Source organism: Solea senegalensis, linkage group LG14 (assembly GCF_019176455.1).
Source record: "Solea senegalensis isolate Sse05_10M linkage group LG14, IFAPA_SoseM_1, whole genome shotgun sequence".
NCBI lineage: Eukaryota > Metazoa > Chordata > Actinopteri > Pleuronectiformes > Soleidae > Solea > Solea senegalensis.
Genome location: NC_058034.1, coordinates 22,317,280 through 22,342,256, shown reverse-complemented (window position 1 = coordinate 22,342,256; position 24,977 = coordinate 22,317,280). Strand labels below are relative to the sequence as shown.

Genomic DNA, 24,977 nt, shown 5'->3' with positions numbered 1-24,977 from the left:
TTAACCCGGAAGCTCTTGTTTCTGTTGACAACGAGAGTCACGGCGGCTAACACCATAGCTACCACACACATACACACAGACAGTGACAAGGACTTTACAAAAATGAGCGAAACACAGAACAGAGCGGTATCTGAGGCCATTTCCGTTCACAATTTCTCGGACAAGATTCTGGAGCAGGCCGTTCACTTTCACGTGATGAAGCTCAGCGGCGGGTTTTTCCTCTGGATCGGTTCATCTCCAGTCCTGTCAAACCTGGCGGTTTCAATGAGCAGCAAATATGTAAGTGGAACATGTACTTCCGCTAACAAAAACAACAACAACAACACTAATAATAGTTAAATTACTACATAAATAAATCTGTTGATGTACTACTGGAAGGCAGTACAACCAGTTTTTGGGCTCCCACATCTCAGGTTCACTCAACAGGTTGTTTGAGGTTTGACAATATTGGACGTTTTGCTGATATGGCGATATATCGGGAGAGCCTGGGCCAATAACTGATGCTGATAAATACGTCTTAATCTTTGCCCAACTGCAGAGTTCTTTTATGTCGCTTTTCCATTGTATAGTTCTAGCACTACCCAGCACAACGCTTAGGTATTAGCAGTGGCGGAGCTAGACTTTTATTTTTGGGGTGGCCAAGGCTATTTTAGGGGGTTACGGTCATTATGCAACCACCGTAAAACTTTCTTTAGAACTAATATTTCATTGTCCATCAAGGCTGTTAATTGTTTTTCTTTGGCGATTGTTCTTCTTCTCCTAGTAAAGTGGATTACAACTCTTTGTGGTACATAGCACCAACTACTGCACAGTAGGATTCAAAATGCAACTGAGCACGGTACCTGGGGCCCTTTTTAGCACCTGCCCTGGCAAAGTTCCAAGCGAGCGTCAACAAACAGCCAGCTGGCCACTGACAGGCGGATATTTCTGTTTGTTTTATTATTCAAGGATTGATATTTTTTTTTACAGCATAAATATGTTTTTCATTGTGAACTCCATGAACCAAGTCAAACCAAACACTTTTATTGTAAAATTCTGTGGATTATTGTCATGAATATTGTTGTTGAGATTATATTTGATGGAATATCATGATGTCGTTTTAAGATCATATCACCCAAAAACACTACTTGTGCAGTAAGTACTTTTGTAGCAATGTAGCAAAGAATAATGTTTTTTTCATTTATTTCGTGTTGTCTTTTGCTGCAGGATTCAATGCCTTTATCCACATTAATCATGGGGGATCCGTCCAATACTGCTCCAAATACTTTGTCACAGAGATTAGGTAAGTCAGTAAAAGTGTCAAACACCCTTTCATATTATGCTCCTATATTATGTTCATATTTATGGATTTATCTATAAGTGACCACACCCGTGTTTAACGAGCGTTTGAGCTCAGAAACACTAAAACAAACACTGATGAAATGTGTAAAACTGTAGCGATCAGTGTTCAAAACTTTCATATTATGCTCCTATATTATGTTCATATTTATGGATTTATCTATAAGTGACCACACCCGTGTTTAACGAGCGTTTGAGCTCAGAAACACTTCTCCAAACACTGATGAAATGTGTAAAACTGTAGCGATCAGTGTTCAAAACTTTGGAAAAGCTTACATCACACTGAAACAGTGAGACTGTGTTCATTTACTTAAACACAAACATAAATGTCCGTCCATCCATTTATTTTTTATTGATACATTTTTTAATAGACGTGAATTGAAAGTGAAATTGTGTCTGCTTAGAGCTATAGCAGGGGTCAAATGATGAGAGGACGGACTATAAAAACATTATATACGTTAAATGTAACCCAGTCCACCTTAATTTAAATGGCACTTTTTACAAAAACAGCAGAGTCTAACTAAGTGCTGCACACTGAAGCTCACATGCTAACACGTCCAGGAGAAAATCTTCAAAATCCTCTCCACTCTTGAGTCTACTTTTGAGAGGCGGGAGCAAAGCTTTATATGTTTGTTAATGTCAGGCATTTATGATCCATGGCTTTTGTAAAACTGGCATCAAAGTGCCACCAGCTGCATTAGCCGTGCGGTAGTATAGTAACCCTTATTTTCAAGGCTGTTTAAAAATCTTAATCCACTACATTTTGTTACGTAATTAACCTTCACGATGGGGCGACTGCATTGATGCAGCCCTTTCTCGTAAACATTTAAACTACAGAATCGTTGCACTTTTGTTGCCAATTCTTTCAGTAATTAGTTTTTGTGTGTTTTCCAGCAAAGAAGACCAAAAAACAAGTGTTTGTGAGTTACAGTCTCCCAGTGACGGACTCCAACCTCAGTCTGTTGGTGGAGAACAGGATAAAGAAGGAGCTGGAGCTTCACCCTGAGCATTTCTGATAAACAGAGCAGGTCCTCCCAGTTTTGTGCTTTAATACAAATCCTAATACAAGCAGACATGGTCACATCAAGTGTTCTTTTATTGACATAATAAATTAAGTGTTTCATTATCAAAACATGTAGGCCCGTGGCTTTTTTTCTTCTTTTTTTTTTTACAAATGCATCATATTAAAAAATGACACTTAAAAAACAGTATTAGTGTTTGTTTTGGGTTTTTTGTGTGTGCGCGTGTGTGTGTGTGTTCTTTTATTGTAAAACATACAAAGAACCGAACCTTACAATGTCCTCAAACTACGAGCTGTGTACTAAATATCATTTCAGAATACGATCTGTGCATTCCCAATTATTTAGAAACAAAGAGTTTTATCTACGCAGTGTGCTATAAAAGTATTACGCTATGAATTAATGGCACATGTACACACACACTCCTTAAGGGATACTTAGATAGTAAAGTGTATAAATGTACACTTATCACGACGAGGCCAGGTCTACACTGCTACACGCTAATCGTCACAAACGCTTATTTCAAAGAAACTAAAGATACTGTGCTTTCTGATCCCGAGAGCAGGATTACAACAAAATCACCACTTCACAGAGAACACGGGGGTGGAGAGTTTGAGTGGAAACATTTACTGATTAAGGAGGTATTTCAAGTAACAAATTTGCCCTTGGCAATGTGACAAAAAATAAATACTGGTTTTTGATAAATTAGATTCTCTGTTTTGTTAAAGGAACAGAGCCATCGCGATAAAGCCATTTAAAATGCCGAGATGCATCATAAGACCACGGTCTGCCCACTGGTCCGCCCACAGGTCCGCCCCTAACGTCTGTTCAGCTCTCGGATTTGTTTAGCGCGACCCACAGGCTACACATCTACACCGTTTGCCGAGGTTTTTCCGGCTGCTCGTCAACCATCATGCACCCACAGCTATGGCAGTAAATCAGTGTTTACTCAGACCTCAGCATCTGAGGATAAAGTGCCACATCGGCCTTCATGTTGAGGGACCACAAGTAAAGGACAGAGAACATGACAAAAGAAAATAAAAACAATTTTGTGCCATTTTCATGCAAAAAAGAGTGGTAGTGGTTCAGCCAATCCCTGTGTCTCCAACGTTTGGCTAAAAATCACAAACACTTGATTGTGTCTCTGACGTTTAGTGCAAAGTAAAAAATGACAAGATGTAGTGAAATCGTCTTTCAAGGAGTCCGAAAACTCACAGAGCACACGTTAATGGCAGCTCCTGCAGATGTCGCCGCAAGAAAAAAAACCCACACACCACTGAAAACCTTCATGTAATTTCACACACACCTACTTCAGGTAAACGTGGTCAGGACAATAATGTTTTTGGCAACTCCTGAATGAGTCATAATCACTACAAACTACACAAAAGTACTATTTTCACCTCAAAATCTACCACTGCAGGAGTTCATAGGAAGATTTTAGTTTTTCCCTCTTAAAAGTCTTTTCATTTCCAAGGAAACAACGTTTAGTTCAGTTTTCTGCGTGAGCAGTTTCATAGGAGCAGGGAGCTACAGAGCTCCGGTCACGCAACGCCAAAGCAACGCCATTTTGGCAGGAAAACAGGCGAAAACAGGTCAAAATCCAACTGGTCTTTTTGCCGGCTGTCAAAAATATAAAAGGGAAGATGGTGGACAGTCTGGGAAAATGTCACTCGCACCAGGCGATCACAGAAGACAGAAGCCACAGGTAACGGATTACACGATGACTTCAGATCAGGCACAGAATCCAGTGCTAATTAAATCTAATATCCTCTTTATTTTACTTGCTTTTATTGCCTTTCTCCTGAGTAGGACGAGGAAAATGAATCATAAATGTGAAGATGTCTGGAACGATGTCTCCATACTTGTGAAAGAAGCACCGGGAGGGCCGGATGGATTCAGTCAGTCAGATTGTGCGATTTATTGCTCGATCTTGGTCTGGTGGCGTCGCAGAAGCTTTTTCCTGCCAACATGGCGGCGTAAACACCACTAAGTCACTTGACGTCCGGAGCTCTATAGCTCGGAAGCTCACACTCCGTTGGCGATGGCATGATTTTCAATCACCTCCCCGCCGGTTGCCAGGGCATACGAGGCGGGCACGGCCGCCAGAGCGGTGGCTGCTGCCACTGTAGTGCCCCCGGTGGCCGAAAGGTGCAGTGGTGTGTCATGGACCCGCGAGTAGTCTCTGTCGCTCTTGGTGAGGAGCAGGTGCTGCTCCCCAGGGCGGAGCAGGGTCTGCCGGGTGAAGGTCTCCCCGTCCGCCAGGCTCTCGGGCAGGGGTTGGCCCCGCGGCTCAGGCAGCAGCAGCAGGCAGATGATGCACAGCAGGGTGCAGCAGGCGAAGATCACGTGATGCAGGAAGTAGCCCTTCTGGTTGTGGAGCTCCATGATGGGAGCGGTGAGCATGCCAAAGCCAGCACTAGCCAGGACCAGACCCAGGCCTCCACCCCTGTGAATGGAGAGAGAGCAGCAGTCGAACAAAGAGCTTGTCAGGGCGTCAACGTTCTGCATCCAACAAAATTATAAGGATGTTCCAACAAGTCTGTTAGAAACCTTAGGTTGGGTCACAAAATACAGGTTTACTTGTGGTTCCCAGAGTCTGTAAGAGCAGAATGGGAGGCAGAGCCTTCAGTTACCAGGCTCCTCCTCTCCTGTGGAACCAGCTCCCAATGACAGTTCGGGAGGGGGAGCCTCTCTCTGTATTTAAAGTTAGACTTAAAACTTTCCTTTTTGATAAAGCTTATAGTTAGAGCTGGTTCAGGGAAACCTCGACCATCTCTTAGTTATGCTGCTATAGAACTGGACTGCTGGGGGATTTTCCTGTGGTGCACGCACATTCACTCTCTCACACAGGGTATGATTATGACTTTTTATATGTCATTAACCTTGTTACTTTCTCTCCCTAGTTTGTGTCTTTCCTTCTTTTCCTCTCTCTCTCTGTATCCTTATCTTGCAGGTTGCAGGATCCAGATCCAGTTTTCGAGGCTATTGCTATCATACATATCATCACCATTATTATTGTGCTATAATTAAAAGTCGATATCATTGACTGTATAAACTTGTAACTTGATACAGTTGTTGTGTATCTGCTCCTGGTCTCTCTCTCTCATTGTCTCTAACTCATCTCCCACTTTCTCTCCCCCCTTTCTGTCCCCCGTTTTCCTTTCACCCCAACCGGTCGAGGCAGATGACCGCACATCTCTGAGCCTGGTTCTGTCAGAGATTTTTTTCTCTCCACTGATGCCTAGTGTTTGCTCATTGTGTGAACTGTTGGGGTTCTCTGCTCTCCTTGATGTTGTCAGTGCCTTGAGATAATGTATGTTATGATTTGGCGCTATACAAATGAAATTGAATTGAAAACCAATGGACAAAGGTTCCGTGTTATGTATGACACAAACTTTACACTTGACAGAATGTAAATAAGAGTAAATGAACACAGAGCAACAGCTACTGCATGGGTTTAATGACAGCTTCAAGCGTTGTTTACACAGTAAAGAGATAAATAATGAAACATTATAAACTGTCAGCATCACACTCACCTGATGACCGTGGGAGTGATTTCAGCACAAAAGAAAATGCTGAGTACGCTGACGGCGTGCGAGGAGAACATGCCGATGATGGAGAACGCCACCGAGAATTTCCTGTTCAGGGTGTCGCGCAGGACTGTCCAGCAGAGGGCGACACAACATAAGCGTAAGCAACAACACAGAGCAGCTCAAGCAAATGCCACAAATATGGTTTAGAATTTACTGTTGAGATGTAGTCGTACCTGTGTCGTGGCGAAGGCTGTACTTTCCAATGACTGGAGTCCATGTGTGAGCGTTGGACAACAGAGGAGAGGAGAACACATCATTAGTATAAGTAGAGCCGCACAGTTGAATCTGCATCATAAAGTAAAAGTATATTCAGCAGGAATTCAGAGTTCACAGTCTTGAGAAAAAGTCCCTTGATTGTGATTTCAACACGGTAATCACTGTACCGGTCAAGGCCGCGCAGCTCTTTTACTAAAAGTGGACAGAGCAGTGCTGACTCAGCGATAGATGCTGCAGATGTAGGTCACAAGCAGAGGGATGAGGAGAATTCATCAGCACTGATATAATGACACACAGATGTAAAGTGCCTGTTGTGTAATGTCATCACTCTGTTATGCAACGTGGATTTTTACATGTACGCTTTGTCCTCTTCACTGTTTTTACTCTCCTCTGTTGTTCCATCAGTAAACGCGACGACCTTTACGTGACTTTCTTTTACCCTCATCGCGATTTTTATGCTGCGTTGTGAGGCTGTAAAATCAGGAGTTACCGCATGTGTGTGAGCAGCGTAGATCAAAGAGTAAAAGACAGATTTGAATGAAATTCTCTGGGGTCTTTCGGATAAAGCCAAGAAAAAAAAGATATTGTTAGGTTTTGGTGGCGGGCCAGACACAAACACAGAACTGGACGTGCTAACGCTACAGGATATGGGAGCAAATCAATTCTCGTGCGTCCACCTCCTCTCCATTAGGTGGCAATATGCCCACTCTCAGCTTGTCAGTAATAGCTTGCAGCTAGTTGTTAGCGTGTTGAGCCTCATTCCGAACCTCCCTAAGATCCACCAACTTTAAAATATTCAATTCTTTAAGCTCAAACAAACACACTGGCCTGAATCTTTCCACATTTTTGTCCTTTTTGTATTTTTCTATGTATATGGGCTACTTTTATCATATCTGGGTATTAGCCGTGGTTTGCTAACAAACCAGGAAATAATGCTCAGAGTATGTCAGTGGATTGCGTTAATGCGGCTCAGGAATGTTTCCACACGCGTCCTCAAACCACCTCACAATGTGGTTTCTATTGGAGCTTTTTCCATCATACAGTTAGAGCACGACCCGGTTTCTTGATTTTTCATCAGTGTTAGAACCTGGGACCTGTCTTCCCATTCACACGCTGCAGGCACAGCCATCAGGGGCAACATGGAGGTAAGTGCTCAATGTCCCGTAGACAACGACGTTGCCTGACACCCAACCTGAGCAGAGTAGAGTCAAGCCAAGTAGTGCTAAAGCGGTATAATGGAAAAGCCGGATTCAGACCTGAACTTTACAAGATCTGAACGTGACAGGGTCTTTCAGAATAGACGTTAATAACCAGGTCTGAACCAGGTCTGAGCGCTTTCTCTAAAATGTCCCGTACTCACGGTTGAGCAAACCCAGCTGCAGCAGCGACGCGAGCGCTGTTACGATCATGAAGGTGAGGAGTCCTCCGCGACGTCCCATCAGCCCCACCGCGGGGCAAAGTGCCAGGCAGGTTGCCACGGCGATGCCAGCCATAGTGTAATAGTCTGCGTGGCACAGAGCGGTGGGCTGGGCCTCTGGGTCCATCATACTGCGGGCGAAACAGTGGTGGATCCCATAACCTGTCAGGCTGCACACACACACACACACACACAGAGACATGAGGCTCCCACACACACACACACACATGTCCTCATGTGTGATTCATGCTCTGTTGGCTTCGATCTGCGAAGGGAATAAAAATACAAGCGCCACACTTACGAGTTGACGCACAGCACCACGATGTTTTTCCACAGGTTCCTGGTGCTCATCATCTTGACAATGCAGGTCCTCTGGGGTTTCCTGTGCAGCTCCTGCTCCAGCTCTGGTGGGAAACATGAAACGCATACATTCAGGCCTCAGCTCTCACAGGTTAACGAGAGTCCAGCCGCTAAAGTGACCTTTGAGCACAGAGGCGCTAACGTGCCGCGGGGACCGTTCATAGAGAGGAGATCCCTTTTCCCAGCCTCATCATTTATCTGTGTGCCAGGCTCACAGGGAGCTGCAGGAGGAGGACGTGTCTGTGGCTCACAGAGGAGAGATGTTCTGTCTCAGAGAGCTTCACAATTACTCAGGTTTTTTGTGGTGTTTTTTGTGTGTCAGGATCTCCTGACACACTGGCCCAGTTCCTGGATGCTTCTCCTCAGACCACATGTTACCGTGTAGTCTGTAGTCTCTCATCTGTCCAGAGGACGGACGGAGCTCTCGCAGCTTAGGAATCCATCCAGCTGGGATCTGAGGATGCAGTCAGGACTGTTCCGATCTGCACGTAACTGGATTATTCGGGATGAATGTTAATACCGAGTCTGGATGGGATTACCGTTGACTCGGACTTTGCCAAGTGTGGCACCAGTGAGCTGCCAAGAAGCGACCTGAGAGCCAGCTGCTCACTGCCAGCAGGTGCGCTGGAGGAAAAACATCTTTTTAGCCACTTCACTAATGGCTCCAACAAAGGATTTCAAGCACAGAGGTCACAAGTCACTTTGGTGCAGAGGAGTGAGCGGTCTATACAGCAACAGAAACTTTCGTTTCACATGGAAATAAAGAAGCAAACATTTACTTAAGATATCGTAGACTTAAGCAGAAAAACACTGGTGTGTGTGAGGACCTCATATAACCACGCTTTAAACAACCTCAACTCCCTAAACAAGTTATTGATCCAACAAATGACTATTGGCTCCAAAAATGCAGGAATATTCTGTGGAATATCTCCTTAAATTCTGGGTTTGCTCTTTAAAAACACCACCTTGAGCTCTAAGACAGAATAAAACAAGAATGGTTCACTGCGACAGGATATACGACTTCTACAAATAAAGACTAAAGTAAGTCATGAAACGATCTGTGTTCCACTTATACAGAAGAATTTCTCGTGACGTGTTTGTGATGAGCAGGAAAATGCTGCACACGTGTGACTCTGACTGGAGCATCACTCACGTACTGATGTGAATAAAGTGCTCTGTGGTCCTCACCTGTCAGGACCCCACTGGGCTCTGTTTCCATGTCAACCTGGTTCTTCTTGGCTATGTGCAGCATCATGGCTTTGGAGCGCCTGTAGTGCTGGGTGGCCAGCAACCAGCGCAGCGATTCAGGGAAAATCCTGCAGAGAAAGAGAGAGATGTGGCGGGAGCAGGCGAGGACAGACGGACGGACGAGTGAGGGGACGGAGACAAACCAGAGGAGAAAGAAAGGATTGTTCTGTAAGTTGAGACAGAGTGCACTCAGAGCTGTGTAGTGCAGTGTGTGTACTGTACAAGCCGACGCCTGGCTCAACCACCCCGCCACCCCGTGGATTCCCTCAGAGGACAGGACTCAGGACTCAGGACTGAGGACTCAGGACTCAGGACTCACCAGACATAGGGCAGCATCAGAACGAAAGGGCTGATTATGACGATCTGCAGCACCTGCCAGTCGTCGCGGTCCGTCAGCGGCCAATGGCGGCACAGAGCGGCCACCCCCGGCATCAGGAGCTGCCCGCCCACCGTGAGGAAACTGGCCACCATCGTCATGGAGAAGCGCCAGGCTGGCAAACAGAGCTCAATCCCTGGAATAAGAAGAGAAGACTTAGTCCCACATGTTTATGCTGCACGTACGCGGCTGTGGTCAGTGCGGCACTAATGGCCTGGAATAGTGTGATGAGTGCGTTTGTCAGTATTGAGTTTCCTCTGTGAACCACTGACGGCTCCTGATCCTGATCCTTCCCCTGAGAGAGACCACTTTAACACCAGACCTCTTCAGAAACTCAGGACAGACTTCTGAGAGGCCTCAGCTGCTCGCTAAGCGCTTCCCTGCATCCGTGCCTTCATTTACATAACTCCTCCCCCTACTGCCTGTATTATGGTACAGTCCAGATGGCTTGGTCCATATGGCAAGGTCTTTTTGAAGGTGACCATTGTCAGCGGGTGAGAAGGAGGGAGGGAGGGAGGGGCCCGGTTGCTCTCCTGGCATGGTGCACTCTCACTTCTTATTGTAGGAGATGTTAAAGTCAGGAGAACACAGGGTGGAATACAAATGACTCTTCCTCCATTAATCAGTGGAATCACAGAGGGAATGATAATAAAGTCAAGTGAGAGAGAGACACAGGGAGAGAGGAGGAGGGAACACACACACACACACAACAATATCACAACAGATGTCTTCATCTAGAGCTGAGACGGACGATTCTTTTCTCCATCAGTCGAGTCATCGTGGGGTCAGAAAACGTTAAAATATGTCCGTCAGTGTTTTCAAACCTGGAAATGATTCAGTTTGAATGATTTCTTTGTTTTGTGGAGCAAAGAAATGAAGCAAATATTTAATATTTAAGAACCTGAAACAATCAGAAATCTTGTTTTTAATCATGAAAAAGGCTTCAAAACCGATGAATCCATGATGAAAATAGTTGGCGAATCATTTAGTGATCGATTAATCGAGTAATTGTTTCAGCTCTATCTTCATCATCACTGGCTCTCACGGCCTCATGTTTATTTTATTACTTAGGATTGTTTTTAGTGGCTCTGTCTGTCTGTCTGTTTGTTAGTGTTTCTGCATTTGCACTTGCCAATGTGACCAGCAGAGGGCGCCAGAGGCTTGTTTTGCGTGAATGCGGCGAGGTCTGCCATCGCTGGTTGCCTTGTTAGTTTCAAGAAACGATTTCATACACACAAACAAAAGCACTGTAGATGCTGTGGTGTATACGCAGGGCCTGCGTGTGGCGCTGTAACGCTGCGTGACACTCGTGTGTCATGTGTTACTGCGAGAAGGTTTTTCTGAACGACTGTAAGAGACGCAGTAATGCAACAGTACAGACGCCATCAAAGAAAAGAGAGAGTTATAATATTATGCATTTGTTCTTATTATTATGAGTCATGTTTCAAGGTTTGGAGATTTAAAAGATTTAAAAGACTGTTTTCAGAGCATTTTTCAGAGTTAAACTCCTGCTGATGTTCGCAAATTTGGGGGCAAACATTGTCTGGATTCTAGCTTTCATATATCTTCTGATGTTGTGTTTAAATGTGGTTTAATGTGTAATGGCCGCTCATGTTTTACTTTTAAAGGTGATTTTCATTGAGTGTTTGAAAGGATGTGAGCTGAAGTTAAGAGCTCTTTCTTTTTTTCTTGCTTTTCCTTTTCCTTGTGGTTCCAAACCAATCCAGTGTAAATTTAGTTTTTAAAGAGCAGTTCAAACGTATTTGTTTTTTCACTCGCGTTAACTCAGTCACACGATTTCATCCTCGAATGCGTTGCTTTTTGTCACTTTTTCTTCATGATGAAGACGATCAGAGTGTAACGTGTAGGTGGAAGCTTTGTTGTGTTTACTGCTGTGTCCCTGTTTGCTCCCAGAAAAACAACACAGCACCGCGGCTCTGTGGCTTCTGTCCACAGCAGTCAATAAGAATGGATTACACACACACACACACACACACACACAGGACTCTCATTGACTTGCATACAGCTTTACCAAAACACCACCACAACCAACCAGTTTAAGCCAAACTCTGACCTGAAACCACCAAAACGAACACACACGCGCACACACACACTGGAGGACCTTTTGTTCCAGCTGAGTGGAGAATGATTCTCCTTGTGCTGATTATCTCACTGCTCCCCTGTGGGCTGATAACCCCACACACACACACACACACACACACACACACACGCACACACACACACACACCACACACACCCACCCCTGGTTCACTCTTTGCTTATCTGGGCTAAAGCGGTTCTGTCACCCTCTGAAAAGCCACCATCCCCCAACTCTCTCCTCCTTCCTCATCCAGCTCACCCCTCCCGTCCACTCTTTCGCCGGGCCGCTCTCTCCTCTGTTCTGTCTCCTCTGTCCTGTCTCCTCTTTCTTGTCTCCTCTGTCCTATCTTCTCTGTCTTGTCTCCTCTGTGCTCTCTTCTCTGTCTTGTCTCCTCTGTCCTGTCTCCTTTCTCCTCTGTCTGTCCTGTCTCCATTCTCCTCTGTCTTGTCTCTGTCCTCTGTCTTGTCTCCTCTGTCCTCTGTCTTGTCTCCTTTCTCCTCTGTCTTGTCTCCTCTGTCTCTGTCTTGTCTCCTCTGTCCTGTCTCCATTCTCCTCTGTCTTGTCTCCTCTGTCCTCTGTCTTGTCTCCTCTGTCCTGTCTCCATTCTCCTCTGTCTTGTCTCTGTCCTCTGTCTTGTCTCTCTCTGTCCTCTGTCTTGTCTCCTCTGTCCTCCTCTTCTTCACATCTGCATGTGAACAGTTGCAGAGTTTCACAAAACAAAAGCCTATCATGGAATAAAAGGGAGGTGAAAACAAAGAAGACAATAGAAAGCAGATCTGTGATGACAAATGATGACAGACCCCCACACACACACACACACACACACTGTTCCCTTGCTAACCTTGCCTGGGGCACGACAACAGTGAGGAGAGGAGATTGACTTTCTAACAGCCAGAGTTCACGTGTGAGAGTGACTGTGATTAATGCTCAGGAAAACACAGGCTTTTACTTTACAGATGAAATGATTGATGTTTGTGTGTCTTGGCTTTGAGTCAATGGACCTCATCACCTAATCATCATCATCATCGTCTTAATAACCTTGTCTCTGGTGAACGTCTTGGAGGACATGGATAAAAATGCTTGGCGAGGGCACGACGCGGCAGTTTGCCTCCGCTGAGTCAGCAGTAGTCGCGGCTCATGTTACACAAACACAGAGTGTCAGTGTTACTGTCGTTACCTGGAAGTCTCTGAGGAAGCAGAAACAGCTCAGTGTGTCCCCACAGAGCTGTGAAGAGACCGTTTAACTCAAACACTGTCCTTGGCCCGAGCTAAAAGCACGAGAGGAGAAGTGATTGTGGACAGAACTGCGGTTTGTCCACCTTCACTACACGAGTGACGCTTTTACATCACAGTCCTCACAATCCTCGCCTCGAATTGTGTTTCCACTAGCATGGTACCGGGTATTTTTACCCGGTACCTGCTCTGGTTCCAAGTGAGCCAGGAAGTTCCAGGAAGAGACGACGTGTGAGACGAGAATCAAGCCGAACACTGCTGAACTGTAGATCAGTTAAAAATAAGGATATCCAGATACAACTTTTTCACTTCACTTCCGATACGATACCGATATTGCAGCCTTGAGTATTGGCCGATACGATACCAGCACGAATCACACATACTTTAATGACATATTTTGTAGTGTGGAATGTTAGAATAGGCTTGATCACAACAATAGTATGAGAAAAACTGACACATTTATTATTAACCAATGGGTTACATCAATTTTAACTTTCAACATAAGAATATGGGATTTTTTTCCATGTTAATTTCATACAGTCTATGGTTAATTTCATCAGGAGGAAAGTACCAAGTGCTAATGGGGGTGTTTTCAGAGCACCCGTGTTTCACAGGTAACAGCGTTTCTTCAGAGAACACCCCCCTTGTTTTCACTATTTTGGATTAGCCCAACCCACACAGGGTGAGTGACTCGTCCCGCAGGTAAACCCGGAGCCCGGGGACCGGCCCCGCAGACGTACTGAGCTCCGTGTGTGTAGCATCAGGACACGTTTAAAACACACAAAGCTCTTGACATGGCTGTTTTTTTGGGGGAATAATTAACAAAAGGAGGCTGTTTCATGCAGCCGTGCAGTGATGACTCCGCCCACGTTGAGTAGGAACTGTTTTATAGTGGAATATCAAACCTAACTCATGAGGCAAGCTGGGACCAAGCAACACTTCTTGCCTTCTCTACCCCAAAATTGTACCGCCACCTGATGGTGAAGTGCGATACTGCAGGACCCTGATGCGCGAGTATACCGGGGTCCGTGTTATGCGACGTGCACTGCGGCACAAACTGATTTCGCTAAACATCACTGATGCCTGAAAATCTGATTATGAAGATTGAAGATATATAATATAAAATATTAAATGTTCTGTGAGATGAGATGAACAGCAAAGTCTGTTAAGGGTCACTTAATAACTTTCGCTAAAACATAAGTCAGCACCTTAATTTCCACTTTGTCACTTGTCACTTTGGTCACTTACTTTGGTTACTGATGATTAAAAACGTCCAAACATTATCTTTGAGTACTTAAGCTCTGCAGGATTTAACTTGGATTTCAGCATCATGAAGGGACCAAAGTGGAGAACTAAAATTCTCTTTTACAAGTAGAATATTCTGCACTGGACGGGTTTGACATGTTTCTAGTTTTTTATGCAGAGTGAAGCTGACGACAGCTGCCACATCCTCTGAAAACCTCCAGCCTCCAGCGGGTGAATCCTTATCACTACAAGAAATCTATATATACAGTATTTTCTCTCTTAAATTAAATCCTGGTTTAGTGCAAAGCTGTTTTCCAGGAGAGTGCAAACAAACAGCAGGCGGACACAATTATTGTAAAAATGGGATTCAATCTGTTTTTCTAAGACAAAATCAAAGGAGGGGAAACAGCACGAGCAGCAATAAACGAGAACAATCCAGACGTCGCAGCCAAATGACTAAATAATAGACTCATGTAGAATTAGTGCTGCGACCACATGTGCACGCGAACGCGTTTACACTAGAGGAGCAAATTAAAGCGTGAGCGCAGTTTATTATGCTCTGCGTGTCGCAGCGAGAGAACTGAACGAAGAGAGATTTCAAATGAGCAAGTGAGAATGACTGCCAGAGAGGGAGAGAGAGAGAGAGAGAGAGAGAGAGAATGGGATGAATGGAGGAGAGGATTGGAAATGGAAAAGGACCAAGAAAGAGCTGTTGGATTTAAAAATAGAGATTCAGAGCTGCTTTCACAGTGACAGAGGGTGAATTTCTCTGGGAGATTCTGCAGAAATTATAATGAAACTCAGTTTCAGTCGCCTTAAATAGAACATATGTATGTGTATACATATATATATGTATATACATATACACATATATATGCGTACACTCAAATGTCTTGTTTTTGTTCACAAAAAAAAAGAAAAGATTCAGTTTTAATGAAAATATTCACATTTAAAACAGCTGTTGTTTTTCCTTCAGATTATTCTTATTATTTTTATTATTCTGTGGATTTGCGGCTCATGTTTGAGGCAGTTAACGTGCATATAAACAGCCGGGTTTTACTGCCAGAGATTGTGTTACAAAGAAGAACTTTTAAGTTCAAGGTCAGCACTTCAACCCCCACTGTTTATTTTATCCCAAATCAAAAGTACGAGCGCCGAGCCAAGTCAGCGAGACAATGTGTCAGTGCACAGAGCACAGAGCGATTGTTCTTTTCTGTCTCTGTCCTGCAGCACATGAACGAGACGTCGCTGTGCCACAAAGTAGACAAGAAACCAGGTAAACAAATAAAACCACTGTCTATCTGTCATGGTTAGAGGAGTCATGGAAAACTGCAAATTAAGTTTCAGTGGCGTTCGTGTATTCAGCCTTTTCGAGGGCGTCTTTATGATCTCACGTGACAGTCAGGGTCAAATGTTCACCTTTTCCCTCCTACTGTATTCATCCACACCTAGTTTTTCCCCTTTCACTTCAAAGTATGTGCGAACAATCAGACACACACTGTTACGTTTACACTGCTTCATTACAAGCACTTGTTAACTGAGTGTTAGTGACCATGTCTGTGCGTGGGAGAGACGTATCGTCCATTTAATCGCATTTAATTTGAGATTTAAATGAAAAGAGACGTCAAATACAGGGAAAGGAATGTTTTCGTTAAATCATGTACTGATGTGAGTGTAACTGTTGATCTGAATAAAACTGGACGTGTGAAAATGTTAGCCCGACTTAGACAAATTAAATCAAGTAAATAAGACCAATTCAGTTCAGTAGAATTTCACACGTGATTGAGTTTTGTCGAACCCAAACTGGTTAAACTGCACATGCTCCACAATTCCCAACCCCGGGCTTTGACCAGGAAATTAAAACATCAGTGAAGAACAAAAACACAGAGAGGTGAATTTAAAGACTTGCAGAGACCATGTTTATGCTCTGCTTGTTGAAAGAATTGAATATTTCTAATGTGATAAGAAAACACACAATGGTGCTCGAAAATGCTAATGCTAACATACCAAAGAGGACATAATATCACCACCTAGCGCAGTGGAGCAGAGCACAATTCATTTCGTAGCTCCACATATTTGCGGCCATGGCCAGTTCACTCGCTTACTCACAAATATACGCCACACTTATATTTATTTACACCATCACGTCAAAGTGCCCGTGTTGTTTAGATGATTGATGGTTAGCTAACACTTGCTAATTAGCAGTAAACACGTTTAAATCAGCCTCATCTGAGCTGGCATTAGCATGCTAGCACACAAAACAAAACAGTTTACAGTTTGTATAAACATCACCATTAGCTTTAATGAAACTCTTTGTTTGGGTGATGGTTTATTGACTGCATGTTGTCATTTACCTCATGATTACATGATTAAATAAATGAAATTCTCAGGAGTATCTGTCTCCAGCAGACGGCCCGTAGGCGCAGGCCGACACTTTTGTTTTCTTGTTCTCAGCAGACTTATCTGAGACCCCTGACTGAGAGGGACAACACGTCTCCCCTCGCCTCACGCATAATGTATGACTAAGCTCTCTCTCCTAGAGAGGTAAGAGGGGAATGTGTGGGGGTTCACAATAAAACTATACAATGTTAAACTTCTACAAGAGCTTTACAGCTAACTCCGCTCCCCCCTCTGTCTGGGCTGGGGGGAATTAAAGCTTCAAAATTCTTCAAGGAAAGCGTATTTTCTAAAAACGCTGTTACATTTTATGATTATTATTTACAGCCCCTGTCGACACATACATACGACTACTTCTAATCATGTCCTTCCAGACAAGCATTTCAGAGTTAATCTGCATTCATGCTAACACACGAAACAACGAGACCATTCAGCAACACTGGGCATGGAATTAGATTTGTGTCTATATTTTTTCAAACAACACTTTTCACAAAGCAAGAAACACTTGCAAATAAAATATTGCCTGAAAATGCACTTTTTGTTTGCAATGATTGCAATTTTGTTTGCTCTGTAAACAAAGTAGCCAATCAGAAGGCAGCTTCTGATTCTCTGTGGCTCCCACCTCACATTAGGCCGGCCCCCACGCACTGTTGTGTGTGTTTTTAAATCTCGTTTAAAAACACAATTATTATTTGTAACGTTGGCTTTCAGCCCAACTTATGTGTGTTTTGTATTATTGTTTTTAAATGCTTCTTTTACTTGCTTTTATGTGTGTCTTTGAGCCCTCAATAGCCCTCTTATTATTATTATTTATAAAAAAAAAAATTCCTCGAAGTAAATTGCTTTTCTGAGGGCCTGAATATTGAAAAAAAAATGGAAATGGGAGGGGCTTACCGAAATTAAAATCAGCTTTCATTAGGTGACTTTTTGTCGCATTTCACGTACATGAACGAAAGTTGGTACCCATGTTAATCATGTCAGGATGGTCCAAAAAGTCAATGACGACTTTGCCATATATCCTACAGGAAGCCCGCCATCTTGGACTAAACGGCCATTTTTGGGCGATTTTGGCCATTTTGCACCAACGGTAATTGAGCAAACTTGTACTACAGTTTTTGTGCGATCATCTTCAAACTTGCTGTTGATTTGTGTTGCATGTGCTGCACTTTGGTCCACCCTGTGGTTTGAACTGAGAAACTGAGAAAGAATGAAGAAACAAGAGCAGAAAAGCAAACATGCACGACGGCGGCGGTGATGATGCGACAGCATGTACTTACTGAGTACGTAGAGGGAGAGAGCGAGGCCCGCCAAGCAGAAACCCTCAAAGAAGCGCAGCGTGCTGAACATGGTGACGTTTACAGAGAAGGCAACGCTCAGACCAAACGCCAGCATGAAAAGCACCGAGAGAATCAACACGGGCTGTCGACCGAACCTGAGAGACACAGAGAGAGAGAGAGAGTGCAACAGCGACGTGAGTCAAAACAAAAAAACCGAGCAAAGAAGCTTTTCACGTGCAGTCGGATGAAAGAGATCATTCCACCATTGTCTTGTTTAGAGAATGTGAATTTCCTGGATTACGGGGGTGGGGTCAGTTGACCAGTGGGTCAGGTCAGAGCTGAGCACCTCCCCCCCCCAACCCCCCCCAGCACATTTCTTTACATTGTCTCCATGGCAACTGAGCCCAAATACAATGTGGGGACTTTTTTTCCCACGGTGTTGACAGGCAGCCCCGCAGGCCGCAGACGGGACTACAATGCGTCCAACGGACAAATGTGTGTCTTAAAGGGCCATTTCACCCAATTACAGGACATGTTGTTCTCACTGAGCCACGCACAGAGCTTTGCTTGAATTAAAATGACTTTTGTCTCTGGATGAAGAAAACTATTCTTTTTTTTGGTGGTGCTCACCATTTTGTAACGTTGTTGATGATATGGTGCTTTAATTTGTTTGAATTTTAGCCCTGGCAACAGTGGGACTGACAATATTCATGATCCCTGCAGAATGAATCCATAAAAAGTTCTTGCGAGGACACCAGTGTGAAAGGACAGATATAATGACTCGCTGCCAGGGGTCGATTCTGTTTGAATAAAAGCCACTGGGCAAATTAACGTCTACTTCTTTTGGAAATTGTGTTGCCATTTGGAGGAAAATAGATGATAAATAATGGTACATACAGTATGAAGGGACACTGTCATTTGTCTACTAAAACTACTGACTGTAAAACAGAATTATACTTTTGGGGACAATCTGTAAGCACTTGATTCCGCAAAGGCTCGAGAAAAACAGGAAAAGAGAAGTCAGTTTCCGATCATTGATGGTTTGGCGAGCGTACCAGTCAGCCATGACACCCATCACCAGGTAGCCAAATATGGAGCCCACCAGCAGAGAGAACTTGGCGATGTGCACCTTCCAGGCAGAGTCACACACCAGATTCCACTGAAAACACAAGACAAACTTTGTCAGAAGACAAAAATCAGCAGCGGCAACATGAAAGGAACATGACATGAGAGGCTGAGTGGTTATGAACACATGAACTGTCAGGACTGTCAGAACCCACTCACTGCTTTTGTTTGTGCAAATATTCAAATGTCAGTTGAATAAAAGGCAGAAGAGAGAAAAAACACCAGCGTGTGTGTGTGTGTGTGAGTACTTGTATTTATAAACTCTTTTCTGGATTAAATGTCAGGACCAAAACCTGAACAGTGGTTTGGTTAAGGTTAGTGTGAGGCATTAACTGGTTAGTTTGAACCTTGACCTTCAAGATAATGGAGGCTGTCTGGATTTATGTTGATTTTATGGCTGTAGAATTGCCAAAATATGTTCAATGAGTGAGTTCTTCTGCCCCTTTCCCCAAGGTAACTTTCAACCGTTTAGGAATCTCGTCTGTGAAGTATATCAGTGCAAAGCACTATTTCTCTGCTTTCCGGTATCCATCCGTCCATTCGTCTAATACTGCTTTATCCTCCACATGAGGGTCATGGGCACCTGGATAGATCGCCAGTCCTTAGTTTTTGGGTTTTCTAGATATCACAAACAGTCTAGGAGTTACAGTCATGAGACGCACGCATGGCTAATCCTGTTGGCGACAACAGGATGGTAAAAGAAATGAAGATATCTTTAGATACATATAATAAGTAGAATTTTTCACACGTTATTTGGTTTTATTTTGTAGTTTTGTAGTTGATTTCACATTTAGTACAAATTTGCACATCTGTTCCAAGTCTTAAATCTCCAGGAAATGACTGTGAGGCACATGATGTCCTCTGACTGTGAGTGTGTGTGTTTGTGAGAGGGTGAACAGCATGCATGTGAACGCGGTCTGCAATGACACAAATCAATAGTTTTCCACTCTTTTCCTCGAAGGCCACGGGTCAGTGAACACCGCGCCGCTGCAGCTCTGAAACTCAGCCAAGGACGCGTGTGTGCGAGCACATTGTGTTCTCTGCGTCTGTGACCCTGAAAGTGTGTCTGAAAGAGTGCGACGCAGCAATTCTGCGGTATTAAAACGTGATTTACTCCTCGCTGAGCCTCCTCTGGTCCAGCAGAACTGTTCCCCGCAGCCTCATCACGGACAAAATGGATGACACTTTCAAATAGTTACCACATAAACGTGTTCATACTGACCGATGGGCTGGGTGGGGGGTGTGTAGATGGACTTGTGAGTTTATTGACATTTTATATAAAAGCAGAAGAATCCATAGAGTGACTCAGTGTCTGCACTTTTATGTAACATCCACGTCGTTATTATACGTGATCTGTGATCTTTAGTATTTAAAAGAGCCATTTTTGTCTTCTCCAAAAGAAAACTGTTGACATCTGCTGCCATAATGACGTGGATCCAAAGATGGACATGGCTCTAAATGTGTAACGAAGAAATGACTTCATTTAAGTGCTGGGATTCAAACACAAGTTTGATGGGTTCTGGGGCGTTTGACGTAGACATGGGATCATGTGACGCATATTTTAGAGGAGGAAATATTAAACCACTGTCATTTGTCGCCTTGATCCCTAAAAAAAGAAGTGTTTGCTTTGAAAGAAATAATGAAAGAAGGAAATAAAATAAAGATAAACAACATTTTTTCTTAAAAAAAAGCATAAAAAAGCACCATTATGTGTCTTTTCAGTGTCTGTTATCTCGTCATAGAACGCGGTCCCTGAATCTGGAGCCACATTTCACTTTCAGATTACTTTGAGGCACAGGCCGAACAATTAATGTCCTTCCTCTCCTCTGTGCCCTATTTTCATTTCACCCCAACCTGTCTAGGCAGATGGGTCAGACATGTTTGAGTCTGATTCTGTCGGTGCTTGCTCATTGTGTTGTCGACGTGCAGAGCCTTGAGATTATGAACAAAATGTGTATGGAAAAAACAATTTTTAGACTTAATATTGTCCTGAGCGACAGAAGAGAACGTCTTTGTTTCACACAGAAGTCATTTTTAAATGAGAACAATTATGTAAAAGTGTATCGCAAATTATACCACAATCGCAAATTCAGTCAAAAATAACCACAGTTAGATATTTAAATTGTTCAGTATATTATGTATATTGATATTAGAAACGTTTTTGTTTTTTTTAAATGCCCTCCAATCGATTCCGTGTGACCAACCAATCAATATCAACTTATGAGTTAATTCTGTATGTATTTTTAGTAACACATTCATCTTGCATCATTAATTGTGAGCTATATATCATTCCATAACAACACAGGCACTTTTATTTTGAAAACCTGTGGAAAGAATCTACTTAAATCCACCAGACCAGATGCTCAGTGACCCTCAGGTCATTTGAGTTTAAAACCTGAGAGTCAAAAAGAGGAGCGCTGTAAAAATGTCTAAAAACCTTAAAAAAGAAATACTTCTGTAAACCGGTAAATAAAAATAACAGAGCAAGTAATGGATTCTTTGATGGACGGCCAACGGAGGGAATTATTGGATTTCGTTGGTGCTATGGATCCAGACATAACTAGACACTCAGTAATGGTCAAAATCACTGGATATCGAAATAAAAAACACAAACTTCACTGAGAACACACTGTAAAAATGTAAATAAACAACAGGAGCAACTTTCTATACTTTATACTTTGGTATGGGACATGAAAATGTGCCCAAACCACAATCCACATCTTACCTCTAACTTTAATATTGAACCATAGCCTCAAGAATGAGGTTCTGCCTCATTAGGACCAGGTTTTTAGTCTCCATGAGGATTACTGGCCCTGACAAGAAAAGGTCCTTAAGCGGTAATAAAAACGAGTGCAACAAACTCATCCTCTCATGTTGAGGTCAGTGGGTAACTTGTGAACGAGTTAACGTGGATCAATGATGATGAAGTGAATATTTTCTCCCGTTACCTTGGTAACCACATTCTGACTGAGTCCCGTCTGCAGCTCCAGTCTCCACTCCTTACAGGCGCACAGTGAGGGGCCCCCGCCGCCCTCCCCGTACCCCTCCCCGGTGTCGGTGCCGTTAAGATGGAGCAGCGCGGGCGCACCTACGGTAACCGGCGCCTCGGTCCAGTTCGTGTCGTTCGCGAGGGGCTGCACGCACGTGCCAGTGGGCTGAGCCAGAAGGAAATAATCCGAAAACTGGCTGAATCCGATGAACAAAGCTGGAATCCAGGTCAGGACCACGAGCTGCTTCTGGTGTTTCCCGAACCCGCCCAGAGACGGCAGAACCGAGCCGTCGATGTGCGGCAGCAGCCGCGGCACCGGGTGCTCCAGCGGAGTGAAGCCGTTCTCTGGCGGGTGGTCCTGCGCCTCCGGCCGGCCGCCTGCCATCACGGCCCGGCCTCACACAAGACACAGAAACTGGGTGGAAAAATGAACACAAAGAAATCCAGCAGCTGATAAATAAATGATAAATCCTGCGTGAGCAGCAAGAGAAGAGAAGCTGGAGAAAAGATCCACGGGGAGGAATCACGGAGCTGCTGCCCTCATGATGAGTGACGGGGGCCGGGGATGTCCGAGAGGAGCGGCACTGTCAGGGGAACGAGACGCTCCATGAGAGGCGAGGTCTCACACCGGCAGCCGGCGTCTTCATGATCCATCCATGTGGAGCTGCTGCGGGCCCGGGTCTGTGCCTGTGCGTGTGTGTGTGCGTGTGTGCGTGTGCAGCTACATCCACGAGTGTCCTCCTCCTCTAAACATCTGCTCTGGACCTTCATCCATGTGCTCCCTCCACAGGTCTCACACCTGTCCAAACTGTGAGCTCCTGCACGCGCGCGACATCACCCTCATCACCTCAGCTCCACTCTGTCCGAGCTCCCGCTCTTCTTCATCGTCATCGTCATCATCATCGCTGGTCCACTGTGATGAGTTCAAGGACACAGCAGCCGTCGCCTCGTCAATGGGACGCGAGGCTGAAGCTGAAGGCTCCTGGAGCAGAGGGAGGGAGGGGTGTACAAGCCCCGCCCTCCTCCGGTCGCGCGATGAGCTCCGATTGGATTCTTCCAAAAAAAAAAAGCGACTGTAGCGACAATGATCGTCTTTGTGCGGCCTTTAAATCATGAATCCATGATCTCTAATGTAAACATTCATATGTGGCGCGTGGCGCGTGAACGTCCCGCGCACACTGAGTGTTGGCGTCATGTGATTTTCTTTTGTAAACAAAGATAAATAAATATTTCAACAGACAATAGAAGGATGGGACGATGTTCTGCCTGTCAGCCGCGAGGGGGCGCCAAACGACCACTGCACGAAATCTTACAGCGAAATATCAAACCCACACATATGAGCGAGTGAATGAGAGACTGAGTGTCCGAGTGAGTGAGTGACTGACTGACTGACTGACTGAGTGACTGACTGACTGAGTGTCCGAGTGAGTGAGTGAGTGAGTGACTGACTGAGTGAGTGAGTGACTGAGTGAGTGAGTGAGTGACTGAGTGAGTGAGTGAAATAACTTTTTGAGCTCTTACAAATTAAAGACCTGGGGAGGGGTTTAAGGTCAGGACTGGAGACCAAAACCTGGTCCTAATGAGACAGAACCTAGAGTTACACAATACTGTGTCTATCTAACTCTCTGTGTGTCTCTCTGTGAGTGTCTGTCTGTCTGTCTCTCTGTCACCTTGGCTGTTCATTCTTTCCTTCCCTTCTGTCCTTTATTGTTTCCCTTCTCTCTCCACATTTCTTTAAGTCACCACTTTTTGTTCTTTCTATCCCCCCCTCTCTCTCTCTCTCGCTTTCTCTCTGTGTGTTAGTGTTAGTGTTTTAGTTCAACCAGCAGGGGGCATCACAGCCACAGCAGAATAAAAGGAGTGTCACTATTATCTACCGCTTTATCATCACGGTGGGGTGTTGTGTCAATCTCAGCTGACCTTAGCAGCGTTTCCACTAGCATAACACCAGGTACCAGGTACTAAAAATAGTACCTGGTACCTGCTCAGGTGAGGTTCCAAAAGCGTGCTGAGTAGGTACTATGTGATGATTGGTCAGACTGCTGTCACAGGAAGAGACGTCCCACACACAAATCAAGCCGAACTGTAGATCACTTAAGTTTAGGTCTAAGATTTGAATTGTGGTTAAGTTCAGATTGCAGTTAGCCATTAGCTGGATATGGTTTAATTTTAGAATAGTGTGTGTGTGTGTGTGTGTGTGTGTGTGTGTGTGTGAGAACCTGACTGCTGATGTACCCTGATGACATGGAGCTGGTATTTAGGGTGCGGCTGACACTGTGGCAAAGAGGTGACAGCTTGTGCTCAGCTCTTACTCATCTCTCACCTCTGTGCTCACCCCACCTTCTTCCTCCTCCTCCTCCTCCTCCTCCTCCTCTGCCTCCTCTCCAGAGACTAAAGAACTGTGTGTGTATCTGCAGCTGTGAGAACCTCACAGGACCTCAAGGATAAATACGCATTTTTAGGTTAAGAATTGGCTAAGGGTTGGGATAAGGCATTTATTTAATATGATTAAAGGGATATTTCAGGTTTCTTGGAGGTTAGGGTGAGGGTTTGGAAGGTTCCCTCTCACTGAAGACGTAGCTGTCAACTGGGACACAAGTAAAAACAGATTTAATCTACGTAACAAAAGGCTCAGTGAATAAAAAAATGTACCTGTAGGATGTTATTAATGAAGCATTATGTCTAAATAACTGTAGAATTACATACGTGTGTGTTCCAGTTATTGTTCCTGTTGTGGGGATGTAAATTTGTGAACACGAAACGAAAATCCCCAAAGGATTACATTTCAGGGTGAATGTTTGATTAGTTCACATTAACTTGATATAAAACAGTGTCACTGTCATCAACCATTGAATTAGTTATTGATGTGTAATTGATACTCAGGTGCACTGTTAATCCTGGTTATGTAAGTGGTTAAGTTTAATGTTAATTAAAGAGTGCATGTGGGCAGGGAGATATAGAGAAATAATGCAGTCCAGACTATATTACACTGCCACCTGCTGGTCATATCCAGAGAGTTTATAAGTAGAGGTGGACAGATTAA

The 24,977-nt window shown here is 44.2% G+C and overlaps 2 protein-coding genes across 2 annotated transcripts; one reads left to right on the top strand and one right to left on the bottom strand.

The window, feature by feature from the left end:
• The first annotated feature begins 2 nt into the window (after positions 1 to 2).
• psmg4 (proteasome (prosome, macropain) assembly chaperone 4) lies at positions 3 to 2,470 on the top strand. Its single transcript, XM_044044267.1, has 3 exons — positions 3 to 279; positions 1,207 to 1,282; positions 2,233 to 2,470. Exons 1-3 carry the CDS (start codon positions 103 to 105, stop codon positions 2,352 to 2,354), a joined length of 375 nt encoding a protein of 124 aa, XP_043900202.1. The 5' UTR covers positions 3 to 102; the 3' UTR covers positions 2,355 to 2,470.
• On the bottom strand, positions 2,417 to 23,169 carry LOC122780888 (solute carrier family 22 member 23). The gene is made up of 10 exons (XM_044044266.1): positions 21,894 to 23,169; positions 18,876 to 18,979; positions 17,821 to 17,975; positions 9,511 to 9,703; positions 9,132 to 9,259; positions 7,885 to 7,987; positions 7,527 to 7,753; positions 6,124 to 6,156; positions 5,894 to 6,017; positions 2,417 to 4,803 (listed from the first exon to the last, which is right to left on the bottom strand). Exons 1-10 carry the CDS (start codon positions 22,317 to 22,319, stop codon positions 4,383 to 4,385), a joined length of 1,914 nt encoding a protein of 637 aa, XP_043900201.1. The 5' UTR covers positions 22,320 to 23,169; the 3' UTR covers positions 2,417 to 4,382.
• Between the last annotated feature and the right edge of the window lie 1,808 nt (positions 23,170 to 24,977).

Coding starts and splice junctions, on each gene's coding strand:
- LOC122780888 (XM_044044266.1), bottom strand. CDS start 22,319: ATGGCAGGCGGCCGGCCGGAGGCGCAGGACCACCCGCCAGAGAACGGC. Junction 17,976..18,875: donor ATGGGTGTCATGGCTGACTG/GTACGCTCGCCA, acceptor TGTGTCTCTCAG/GTTCGGTCGACAGCCCGTGT. Junction 4,804..5,893: donor ATCACTCCCACGGTCATCAG/GTGAGTGTGATG, acceptor CTCCATTCACAG/GGGTGGAGGCCTGGGTCTGG.
- psmg4 (XM_044044267.1), top strand. CDS start 103: ATGAGCGAAACACAGAACAGAGCGGTATCTGAGGCCATTTCCGTTCAC. Junction 280..1,206: donor TTTCAATGAGCAGCAAATAT/GTAAGTGGAACA, acceptor CTTTTGCTGCAG/GATTCAATGCCTTTATCCAC. Junction 1,283..2,232: donor TACTTTGTCACAGAGATTAG/GTAAGTCAGTAA, acceptor TGTGTTTTCCAG/CAAAGAAGACCAAAAAACAA.